Here is an 11918-nt window from a genome sequence, read left to right as displayed (position 1 = left end):
GCCGGGACATTTCATAAACAAGATTAAAACAAATTTGGCAGTAAGTACTTCCTTTTGACCTATATGTCTGTGAGCAACTACTGGTCTTTATTCAGCTGAAGATAGTGTTGAGTCAGTGGAAGGCTGCCTGAAACAGACAGTCCGTCCCTGGCACCAAACGTGGCTTCTTCTCGAATTACTCCTCTGTCAATTGTTGACACAACACAAAACCATCATAGAGGTCTCTCCTTGCACTCTGTTACCATCTAGTGGTGATTTCACTGAGAACTGTCTCCACTTCAAGGAGACAACAGCAACAGCATAACTTATTTATTACTTAAAGGAAGTGTGTGTTTGTGTTACAGGAGGTGAGAATGAAATTGGAGCAGGCAGCTAATAAGACCAAGAGCTGGAAAGACAAGGTGGCCAAGCATGAGGGACTGGTCCATCTCATCCAGCCAGGTAAGTAAGAATGAGAGAGGCCAACATCACCATAGTAGAATGTCCTCCACTGCATGTTCATGTTCTGTTCTCCTCTCCATACTCATATTACAATGCTATTGATGTCTTTGTTCTATTGTTTCAATACAGTCTGTGATGTTTTCTTTCTCCTTCTGTCTGTGAAGGCGATAAAGGACCACAGAGGATGACTAACTGGGGCCCAGCAGCCTTCACAGACACTGAGCTGGACCTGAGGAAGAAGTCCTGGCAGGAGAGGAAGAACCACAACCAGTCAGCCCAGTAGACTAGAGATGGTGCTTCTTACCTGATGGTCCAGACATCTTACTGTGATCGTGTAGCATCAGGATACTGTTGTCTTATTGTTGTTGAGAATTAACTAATGTGTACGGTTGCAAAATTCCTGAAACTTTCCCAAAATGTCCAGCATTTCCTGAAATCCTGATTGCTGGATTCTGGATTTCCTGCTTATTTTCTCCTAATTCTGGGAATCTTCTAACTGGGATATCTGGAATTTTGAAACCCTACTAATGTGCCAATGCTTTGACATTCCAAGTGTTTCGCCATTCTGTAGTCTGATAAGTCTTTAACCAGGAAATAGAGCTGTAGATATTCAATGAATAATATGTTCAACTTTTTTTTAAATAATGTCATGAGAAAGTAATAAGATCAAAGTAATAAGATGTTTTATATTTAAAATGCTTATAAAATATATTTAAAGACATTTCTTTATACTGTTGCTGTCTGTTTTATTGGATGAGGGATGTGAGAATTATATGTTAGAATAGGCGAGTAGTGAACGGGCGGGGGTAGGTTAGATATACTATATCCAAAAAATAAATATGGCATGTATATATGACTCTGGGTTTGATATGCTCAGCCTTGATTTATATATTTGATACATTTCATAATTTTTTTTTCAATCTAACCATTTAAAATGTAATTTCCTGGTTTGCCTGTGGGAACTGTGGAACCTTCAGTAATATTCCTATGAAAGACTTGGCCGATGCCCTCTTGTGGTTTCATGAGTTAAAGCATCTGTTTACGGCTCTGCTGTAACTCACAGTAATATTATACTGTGGTGAGCTGGGAGTTACTGTAGATACCTTGAACCGCTTGAGCCCATAGCTATAGTTCCCCTTGTATTGTAGTCAGGTAAAGTTAAATTTAACCAAACATATGCAAGTGTGAGCTGACCTCTGTGCTCGTGTGTGTAATGATGAATGTTGGTGCAGTGAGAACTCATGAGATCTGACTGCAGGGATGGAACTGCTAGGATCTAGTGTTTCTCTGCGGACTCTGAGCTGGGTTCTATTCTCTCTGGGGGAACCAGGGCCCTGGGCTGGGATCCATTTTCTCTCTCTTGGGGCCCTAGGTCCTGTTTAATTCCACTCTACACTACATCTCAGCCTAGCGCTGCAGATTTCTGTAATGGATGTTCTGCAGAGCTTCAAAGAGCTGGCTTGGCCATCTGTTTGTCTGAATCTGTCCTGGCAGGCTGAGGTCCAGCTCTCTCTCTCTGAGCCAGCCTGACCAAACCACCCCAACCATGTGAGACTGATAGTGACATCCCCCCCCCCCCCCCCATTCATAAACCTGTGGTTTTCATTACAATAACGTCCTACTTTGTGTCATGTCGAAACAAATGCAATCTGATTTTCAGTTTTTTGGGGGCCAAATCCTGCTTTTGATTTGCTAAGTCCTGTGTGTGTGTGAGAGAGGGAGAGCATGTTCTCCTCACATCTGGAGCTCACTACTGTAGGTCTAGGTCTTCTAGACTTTGTAGAACAACAGTCAGTCGTGACTAAGTTGGAGTATGAGGAGATCTGTGCAGACTTCTACCAGCCCTTTTCCTTTATGAGAGCTTGGACAAACAATTATGATGATTAATAAATGCTACAGCACGGGCGCACCCCCTCATGCCCGGACCCGCACTCTCGTCCACCCTGCTCGGGTTGCGCAGTGAGCTGCCTTCACAGAGCGGTCTGGTCAGAGGGCTCGGCCTGGGCGGCTGCAGATCAAAGCCATGTCGATGGGAGGAGACAGGAGACCTGACCGCTTGGAGTGTGGAACCACAGGCCTGTCTGTCAGGATGGAGAAACACGCCAAGCAAACATGTAAACATCACAACAACCCCATCACACTGTCACGACAGCCATGCTGCAGCATGATACACACAGTAAATCATTTTCATAAAACATGGTTTCTCCCTCTTCAGTATTCTCTTCAGGAAAGACTCAAGGATTAAACATCTTAATATAACTAAGCCCTTTGAACAACAGAAATACAAGTAAGCATAACTGAAGCAACACAATCCATCAAAGACTCCCAGACAGAATTGTTCCAGACCAACCCAGTTCAGAGTGCCTCTCCATGTAAACAAAGAGCTGGGCAGGCTTAAACAAAAACACATGAGACAAATGTGATTCTATTGTAGCTATCTCTCTTGTTGTTACTCCAGTAATTGGGCTTTCCAGCCTTTTTTCTGTGCTGAATATATATTTTTCCATTCAACTGTCTTATTTCATCGTGGAGAAATCTGCTGTTTTGTAGGTATGTGAAGTGACTTCCATCCTCACTGACAGACTTGAGACTCTGAGACTTGAAAACACCAGGCTCCACACCTCATCTACAGTCTACCAGTAGAAGGTTGGTTGAGGTATGAAAATAACCAGTTTGACTCATACTGCATTTACATTTTAAACATTTAGCAGACGCTATTATCCAAAGCCACGTTCAGTTAGGCGCTACTCTCTGTCAAATTAAATACGTGTTTTGTCTTTGAGAAGGAGAATTATATGAGTTGAGAATGAGGCTTTTGAGAACTGTTAAAGGAGGAATTTTAACAGGAATGACTTCAAATCCTGGAAGGTCGTTTCTTGGTGTCCTGGATTGTCCTGAGTAACACTGTCAATAAGGGTGTCTGCCAACTCTTAAGCCACAACCCTCAACACTGAGCATTCCATCCACCACTTCCTGTTTACTAGCTCTGACAAATGGCCCAGTGCCACTCCTCCTCCCTCTCTTCTACTTCCCTTTTACTCCTCTTCTTCTTTCCTCTCCTCCTCCCCAAAAACTTAGTCTCTCTCATCTGCCACCCATTGTCCTCCTCCTTCTCCTCCCATCTCACTCCTCCTCCTCATCCCCCCTTCCCTCTTTCCCTTCTCTCTCTCCTCCTCCACCACAAGAAGTTCCTTAGTCTCTCTATCTCCAGTTTCCAGTAGTCTCTCTATCTCCGGAAGTTACTCCAGCTTTGTCAAGGCTCCCGCAGTGTGGAGGACTATGCGGTTGATTTCCGCACGTTGGCTGCCGAGAGTGCCTGGAACCCGGAATCCCAGTTCGACACGTTCCTTCATGGATTATCGGTTTAGGTTAAATACGAGCTTGCAGCCCGGGAGCTGCCTACGGATCTTGACTCGCTCATCGCCTTGACCATCCGAATTGATTGGCGGCTACAGGAACGTAGGAGGGAGAGGAGGTCTGATTCCGGTCCCACTCGATCGCCCAAGGCTCCCAACTTGCCTCCGAGGAATCCAGGAAGTCCCCGGCGTCTACGTTCCCGAGAGAATCCGAGGTTACTCTAATTCCCCCGAGAGTCTCTGCGGGCTGCCGACTCGCCTCTTCCGGAGCCGATGCAACTCGGCAGAGCTAGGCTGTCTCCAGCCGAACATTTACGCAGATTTAACACCAAGAGTTGTCTGTATTGCGGGACTACCGGTCATTACGTGTCTACCTGTCCATTAAAAGACCAGGCTCATCAGTAGGTACGAGTACTCTGGTGGGCCATATGGAGAATTTTTCTATTCCCCTTACTCACGCCCCTCTCCATGCCATCCCGCTGTTGGGCAACCAGTCGAAATCTCTCCGGGTTCTCATTGACTCTGGGGCCGATGAGAGTTTCATGGACGCTTCCCTGGTGTCAGAGTTGGGCATCCCCACTCAGCCCCTCTCCATTCCCATGGACGTTAGTGCGCTGGATAGGCGTTCTATAGGCAGAGTCACCCACAATACTACTCCTATCAACCTGCGAGTGTCAGGGAACCACAGTGAGTCAATGTAGTTCATGCTCATCAAGTCTCCTCAGGTTCATGTTTTATTGGGGTTTTCTTTGGTCCAGCAACACAATCCCCTTATCAACTGGACTGCTGGTGCTATCGTGGGTTGGAGCCCGTGCTGCTACACCCATTGCCTGAAGTCGGCGCAGCCTGCCCCGGGACGTCTTCCTGTGGGCTCGGAAGAAGCCTCTGACCTCTCCGCCGTTCCCGCGGAGTACCAGGACCTCCGGGAGGTTTTCAGCAAGGCCCGGGCCACTTCGCTTCCCTCACATCGACCCTATGACTGCGGGATCGACCTTCTCCCGGGCACTACACCACCCCGGGGAAGGCTGTATTCACTGTCAGGTCCGGAGACCAAGGCTATGGAGACGTACACTACCGCTCAAAAGTTTGGGGTCACTTAGAAATGTCCTTGTTTTAGAAAGAAAAGCAATTTTTTTGTCCATTAAAATAACATAAAATTGATCCGAAATACAGTGTAGACATTGTTAATGGCGGCATCACTTATCACCCCCCCCCTCACTATGGGCATGATGCATCTGATGGCTCTCATCACTCTTTATCAGTGTCATCAACCTGCGTTCTGGGTGATAAGAGCCAGACCAGGTTCTGTGGTAATGGGTCTGTGGTTCTCCTCTCCCAGCATGTTGCTGTGTCCTACACATGTACCAGATGTAGTATCGCTAGCTGTTTAGCTGAGTGTACAAGTACTGTTTCCCTTGCTGAACCAAGACCATAGTTGCCACGTACAGCGATGACTGTATCCCATAACGACCATTATAGATTCTCAGTTCTGTGTGTCTTGGTACTGACTCCTTTTGCTTGCACTCCAAAGCCTCTCTTCCGAGAAAAGCCTCTCTTCCTCCTTAACTCTCAGAGTGCGTCACCTCAGCTTTGTTCCCATGCAAGACAAAATAAATAAATGAGACCAAACACAGAGAGTAAACATATAATGAGAGTCATATGATTATGTGACAGTGATGTCGTTAGGGGGCAGCGATCCAGCCCAGAATGTGATGCACAGGAAGAGAGAGCAATGACCATAGGAGGGGAGGGGAAGAAAGATTGTGAGCATTGACGCTGTGGAGCTGCCTGGAGGAGAGCAGAACGCCACACAGCTGGCTGCCATAAGGGAAACAACATTGACCAGGTTGTTTATGTGAGCCCAAGCTGCAGTACATTCTCCTAACTCCAACTCCACATGTGTGAATGGCGTCTCTGTTTGACAGAGCCATGCCAGATCCTTTGTTTGTCTCCTCCCTGATCTTCGTTCCTGATTTTCTCAAACATCTCATTTCAGACCAGAGGGTATTTGTTCTTAATCTGGATCTTTCAAAGGGGGACTGTGATCAGTCATACACTGGGGTGGAGAAAGACGAACCTGTCATGTCTTAGGTAATGTCCTTCTACATCAATAATTCTCACTGCTGAGACTTTAATGCTTCAGCACCCCCTACAACTCAACCACACACACAGAACCCACAGTCATTGAGAAAACCATATTGTGGAATCCCAAGTCATTTGGTCCCATGCTAACGTGGTATAATGCTTAAATTGCAGGACTATTAGCCAGATAGTTTTGAACTAACGACAACCACCATTGCGATATAGCTTCTTATACACTGCCACTGCTTCCACAATCAAGACCTACTCAAATTCCAAATGGGTATTTTACAAGAATGAAATAGTAAAACCAAACATTTACACAGGGTGATTTTAGGCCTACTCTCTGAGTCGTCGTCCCCCCCCCCCCCCCCACTGTCACCATCTGCTTCTGCTTAACAGTACATTTACAGTTTAAAACATTCGCTTCGCACCCATTTCAAGATTGCCTACTCTTCCTATATAATAAATCTGCTGTTAAAGACTGTAGGGTTTATTTGTAGCCTGCGGTCCAATTTGTTTGGTATTCATTTATATCACTGAGCACATAACTAAGTCAAGGCCTCCATGCCCCTTTCAGACCTTCAACACATGACCTGTAGGCCACTGGGGCCCTTAGTAGCTACATAAAGAAATTAACTTTATTGACCACAGATTTCTCTGGTTCAACAGCATTAGGAGCACAGAGGGTATATCTGATAGGCTGAGCTAGTATCGCAGAGGGAAAAGTAGCTGCAGGGCTTGTTTCATTAAGGTCATTTGATAATGTCAACATTGATCACAGAGCTAGAGTGGTTGATTGTCTGTATATGTCATTCCTGTTGCAGCCAGAGAGAAAGAGGGGTGGGGGGGCAGAGATTGTATGGTACATCTGATTAGGCTATGATCCTGGGGCGAAGGACGCTCCCTACTCCTCTCCATTGAATTAAAACGGAGCAGGACTTGGCTTCAGGCCAGCCGCTAAACTGCTCGTCTCAGGAGAAATTGCACCACACACACACTAACACACACTTCCATTCCCTCTGGGACTATGTTACCTCCAAACTGAGTTAGGATGCTAAACTATTTCCTTTAATGCAAATGACATGATGTGAATTCTCTCTTTCTCTGTCATAGTGAGTGTTCCACTACTTCAAGTCCTGCTCCGCCACCACCAGCATCCCTGTGACTATGGGAACGGGAATGTTTGTCCCAGCTCAGCTGCGGTAGGTACAGCACATCACACTGGTTAATTGGCAAGAGGTTCACATTATCTTTTCAGAGGTACTTAATTCAAAACTTAAGCTCCACCAGGGACATTTGTCTGTATTTTTCCATTCGGTTCTCTTCTTCAGTGGAACATCAATTAGAATAGGCCAGAAGTAGTTTTAAGTGGGGGGGTTCAGTATTGCCTCCCTGCCTATGTTCTGCTCTCGCTTCGCTCTTTAAACTCTGGGGAGAGAATTTTTAAAATCTGGTTTAAATTGCTTGCTATTGTTTTCTGTCTTATCTACAGTGTCTGAGCAATGTGTCCCATCATACTGCACATCCCAATATCCACACGACCACACTACTTAAAAGGAATGCCCAATACATTCTAAGTGGTTTGCTAGTGTGGACATAAGAACGTAGTATACTCCATCCCCATACTCCTGGTTTAGTGCTCCACAGCCGCTCTCTTTAGTAACCAGTGAGTTACTATAAGTGTGTGAAGTCAGTGGCTGGTCCATCTCCAATTCTGAGGCTCTGTCTCTCTCCCAGTCTGAGGTAGGAACCAGAGGAGAAGTAGAGAACATTAATCTCCTGGTCGTCCCTGAGGGTCACGGCCGTGTCGAGAGGCATTCCAGACATAGCCGTCTCACTGCTCGATTAAACCCAACTGGTCACTGCACACACACAAAGTGAGACCTCAGCACCAGCCAGCCAACCGGCCAGGCAGTCAGCCAGGCCACGGTGCTACTGTACTGTAGGTTCAGCACCGGTCCCTCTCCCAGTCTCCCTCTCAAGTCTCCCTTCTCTTCTCTGAGTGGCTTGTTTTAATCACCTCATTCCATTTGATGTGTAGTCCACTCCCTGCTCTTAACCACTTCCAGTCTGTTACAGTATGTATATTCTCTACATCCTGCTGCCTGGGCCTGAGTGTAGGATCGATCATGATCCACATCAGCAGATGGCTAGGCAGGGTTCTTGGGTTCCAGATGTCTTAATCGTGTCAAAGCTCTTCCACCGCCTGCTGGGAGGCTTGGCTCTGTTCAATTCTGTCTCTGGGCCGGCTGCTGGCTGCACCTGTGGGAGCAGGGGAACTGTCCTCTCCAGCCTCCTCAAAAGTTGAAAGCCTCCAACATCTAATAAATCAGAGGAACATGGAGGAACATGGCGCACAAGCACGTGCACACAAACACAGAGAGAGAGAGAGCTGGTGTAGCCCCAGTCGTACCAAAAGGGTGGTATGGTGTGGGTCATCTAAGTGAACCATTAGACCCTCTCTCTTTTATGATAGCATGGACATTTCTGGATGATAACCACATCCAGATCACAGTGTACCCAAAACCGTAACAGGGACCAACAGCAGAGTGACTTAGTGTCATTCCTCTTCTAGTATGCCAAGAATAACATGCATTTCATCACATGAACAGGTTTTTGGCTGCATGGAAATTAACTTAGGACCCCTATCAAGCTCCATACACGTGCAGAGGAGACGTGTCAATAAATTACTGTTAGGAACCTGGAGGCCTGGAGACACAGCTGGGAGTCATGGGGCTGAAAAACAGCAGGACGAGGGAGGAAAAGTCTGTGAATCTGTTATGCGGAGTGGAACCGGGCAACCCAAGAGCAGACTCAGATGAGGAGACTGGGATGAAGTAACACACAGAGAGAGAGAGAGAGAGGGAGAGTACTAGGAGAGTGGCGGCAGGTCAAGGAGACACAGGATGAGTAGTAGAGGGCGTTGCAGATGTGACAAAATCGGTAAATCGTACTAAAGAAATCAGTTCCACTGGCAGCAGGATCAACCCTCTGGACATTATTAGAAGCAGAAAATCAACACGAGAGTTTTTGCAGTTTGAATTTCATTAAACAACTGGAGTTGATGCCCCTGTTCTTTTACAAGTCCTTGCTGTCACTTCCTGACCTTAGAGATCCCTGTTTATTCTCTATATTTTGGTTAGGTCAGGGTGTGACTAGGGTGGGTACTCTAGTTTTTGTATATCTATGTTTTCTTTTTCTTTGTTGGCCTAGTATGGTTCCCAATCAGAGGCAGCTGTCTATCGTTGTTTCTGATTGGGGATCATACTTAGGCAGCCCTCTTTCCCACCTTCAATTGTGGGATCTTGTATTTTGCACGACGAAGCTTTTCGTTCGTGGTGTTGTTTATTGTTTTTTTGCTGGTTCACATTTAAATAAAGTATGATGAACCTAAATCACGCTGCACCTTGGTCTACCCTTAACGACGAACGTTACACTTGCCTTGTCCCAGTGCTGTAAAGCAGGGTTTCCTGAACTCAGCCTGGGTGCACGTTTTGTTTTTTGACCTAGCTTTTCACAGCTCATTCAAATAATCAAAGCTTGATGATGAGTTGATTATTTGAATCAGCTGTGTAGTGCTAGGACAAAAACAAAAATGTGCACTCAGGGGGGCCTGTCACAACTTCCGCCAAAGTTGGTTCCTCTCCTTGTTCGGGCGGCGTTCGGCGGTCGGCGCCGCCCGTCTTCTAGCCATCATTGATCCATTTTTAATTTTCCATTTGTTTTGTTTTGTCTTCCCACACAACTGGTTTCAATTCCATCATTACATGTTGTGTATTTAACCCTCTGTTCCCCCATGTCCTTGTCCGGAATTGTTTATTGTAAGTGCTTGTACACGTTATTTTCTGGTGTGCGACTGGTTTTGTACCCATTGTATTGATTGTTCTGTTTACGGTGATTTTTATTATTAAACTGCGCCGTTGCAACACAGTTTTTGCTTTCCTGCGCCTGACTTCTCTGCCGCCAGTACGCACCCCTTACAGGGCCCCAGGACTGAGTTTGGACAACCCTGCTGTAAAGGACACATGAGAAATGAAGTACGTATGGTACCTCAACCTCAGGTCATGCATAAAGGTAACAATGAGGCCCAATAAAGAACCATGTAAAAATCTTTCTGCTGTCAGTCAGCTCAGTTTGAGAGGTTGAGACATTCTTATTGCTTCTGTACAGTACAGACAGACAGTCTTATAAAATACAGATTTATCTGAAAACAAAAGAAAAACATTTGTCCAAAGTTTGTCCAGGTAAAAAAAAATGTTTTGCCAACGCCTACAAATAATTCCCCATTAGTTTACATAAGGAACTCTTAATATGTGAGAAAAGCATATTTCCATTATTTATTTGTTTTTAACATCCAGATGTGATAAATCACCTCTGTGATATTGTGTCTGATCTGTCAGGCGTTTACTGCTGTAATGGAGTCATGAGAAAACTATCTTTGAGGGTTTCTAAGGTGACACAGACACAATACAAATAGATAAACAGACTGCTATGTGTTACTGCAACCAATACAAGACAAAGGGGGGACCAGCCTCCAGCCCAGGCCCTGCTTGCTTCACACATCTCAACTGCTGTATTTCATCCTATGACAGTTCTGGATGGAGCTGTTGCTACAGCAGTGTATAAATGGCAGAAACAAGTATACATCAAATAGGTTACTGAAATAGCTGTCTAAAGTGACTGTGGAAAGAGGTCCATCTCAATAATATGATGTATTTCCCCACTTGATCCAGAGAGGGTTCGTCAGTGTTCTTTTTCTGGTGATGTGGAACCATGAACTAGAGGACTAGGGAAGACATACATTCCTTACAACAGTCAGAGAACCATTATTAAAGAAACAGAGGGTCTAGCTGGGATATTGTCAAAGTATTATCTCTTACTGCAGACAGTACATTTCAGGACTGGACTGTTTCACGCAGAAGATATGACAGTAAGCTAAAAACACTGCTGTGTATGTGGCCCCAGCCTGAAATGAAAAACACATTTATACTGGTTTCAATATACGCAGATAGACAAACACCAAATAAAACCCAAAACCAAAGTAAACCAAGAGAGGAGCTCCATTCCATGGGAACATGAGTAGGCATGGGCTCTGTGGTCATTATAATGAACTAGAGACTGCAGTTTATACCATCGCTTTTCTCTGCGGTTCTTTAATAATGCTTCTTTATATATTTTATACATTTATTTGATTCTAGTGGGAACGTAACAAAAGGAGACTAGGGAAGCAGTTTCATTCAGTGCGTTAGGCAAGTGGGAGGGGAGTCTGAAGGACAGATTCGTTTGTGGTGAATAAAACCATCTGTTGCAATTGACTGGTGGCCAACAAATCCACTAGAGGAAAAGATACAGAGAGGCTGGACAGAAGTCAACTGAACACAGCATTACATAACATCACCACTGACACTGACTGACCATTGGCACTTTAGGCTGACCACTGGGGTGACTGGTGGTCTGCTTTGCCCTGTCAGTGTGGTTAACCCTTACCCTCTTCAGAGACAGAGCTCAACTATGCAAGTCACTCTCCTTGCAAACTGTCCAGATTCCAGAACAATCCTAGTACTGCAGCACAAAAAAATTATGAAGCACAACATTTCCATCATACAGACAAATATGGTAATATTGCATTGCATCTCCTAAATTATTTGTCAAGGGAATGTCAACAGTTGAAGATTTACTTAACGAGCAATCAAATGTGTCCAATGGTCATTTAAATGTGTGATTATATATTTTTCTCATTGAATCTGAAAATAATAAAGTAGCTTGTGTTGTGTAAACATATTAAAGATGTCCCCTACAAAGTTCCTTCAGTGACAACAGCTTCTCTGTTTTAGGATGATTGAATTTAAAGCAATAAAATCGAATTAGGAAACAGTGGCAGCTTTAGGGACTGAGCAACTGAAGAGTTATCTTGTTAATTCAGCTTTGATTTAGAATTACAGAAATATTTGACAAATACAGGCTTGTATTTTTCTCGATTATGATAAAAAAAGATATAATGTTTCTAAGACTTTATTGGACTTCAAATAATTTCAGTAT

The 11918-nt window shown here is 44.8% G+C and overlaps 1 protein-coding gene and 1 long non-coding RNA gene across 2 annotated transcripts in view; both read left to right on the top strand.

Moving 5' to 3' along the window:
* LOC139575869 (switch-associated protein 70-like) overlaps positions 1-1172 on the top strand; it is a 29315-nt gene extending 28143 nt beyond the window's left edge. The window contains exons 11-12 of the mRNA XM_071401248.1: positions 345-441; positions 606-1172. Of these exons, the coding sequence (XP_071257349.1) occupies positions 345-441; positions 606-724 (216 nt within the window). The 3' untranslated portion in view covers positions 725-1172. The remainder of the gene's footprint in view (positions 1-344; positions 442-605) is intronic.
* A 2367-nt stretch (positions 1173-3539) lies between these two features.
* Positions 3540-9809, top strand: LOC139575867 (uncharacterized). Its single transcript, XR_011675024.1, has 2 exons — positions 3540-5888; positions 6993-9809. It is a non-coding gene; the product is annotated as an uncharacterized lncRNA (long non-coding RNA).
* The last annotated feature ends 2109 nt before the right edge of the window (positions 9810-11918 follow it).

The sequence above is a fragment of the Salvelinus alpinus genome, chromosome 5 (assembly GCF_045679555.1).
Source record: "Salvelinus alpinus chromosome 5, SLU_Salpinus.1, whole genome shotgun sequence".
In the NCBI taxonomy this organism is placed as follows: Eukaryota; Metazoa; Chordata; class Actinopteri; order Salmoniformes; family Salmonidae; genus Salvelinus; species Salvelinus alpinus.
Note: the sequence above shows the minus strand (reverse complement) of the source record. Positions and strands in the feature narration are given on the sequence as shown.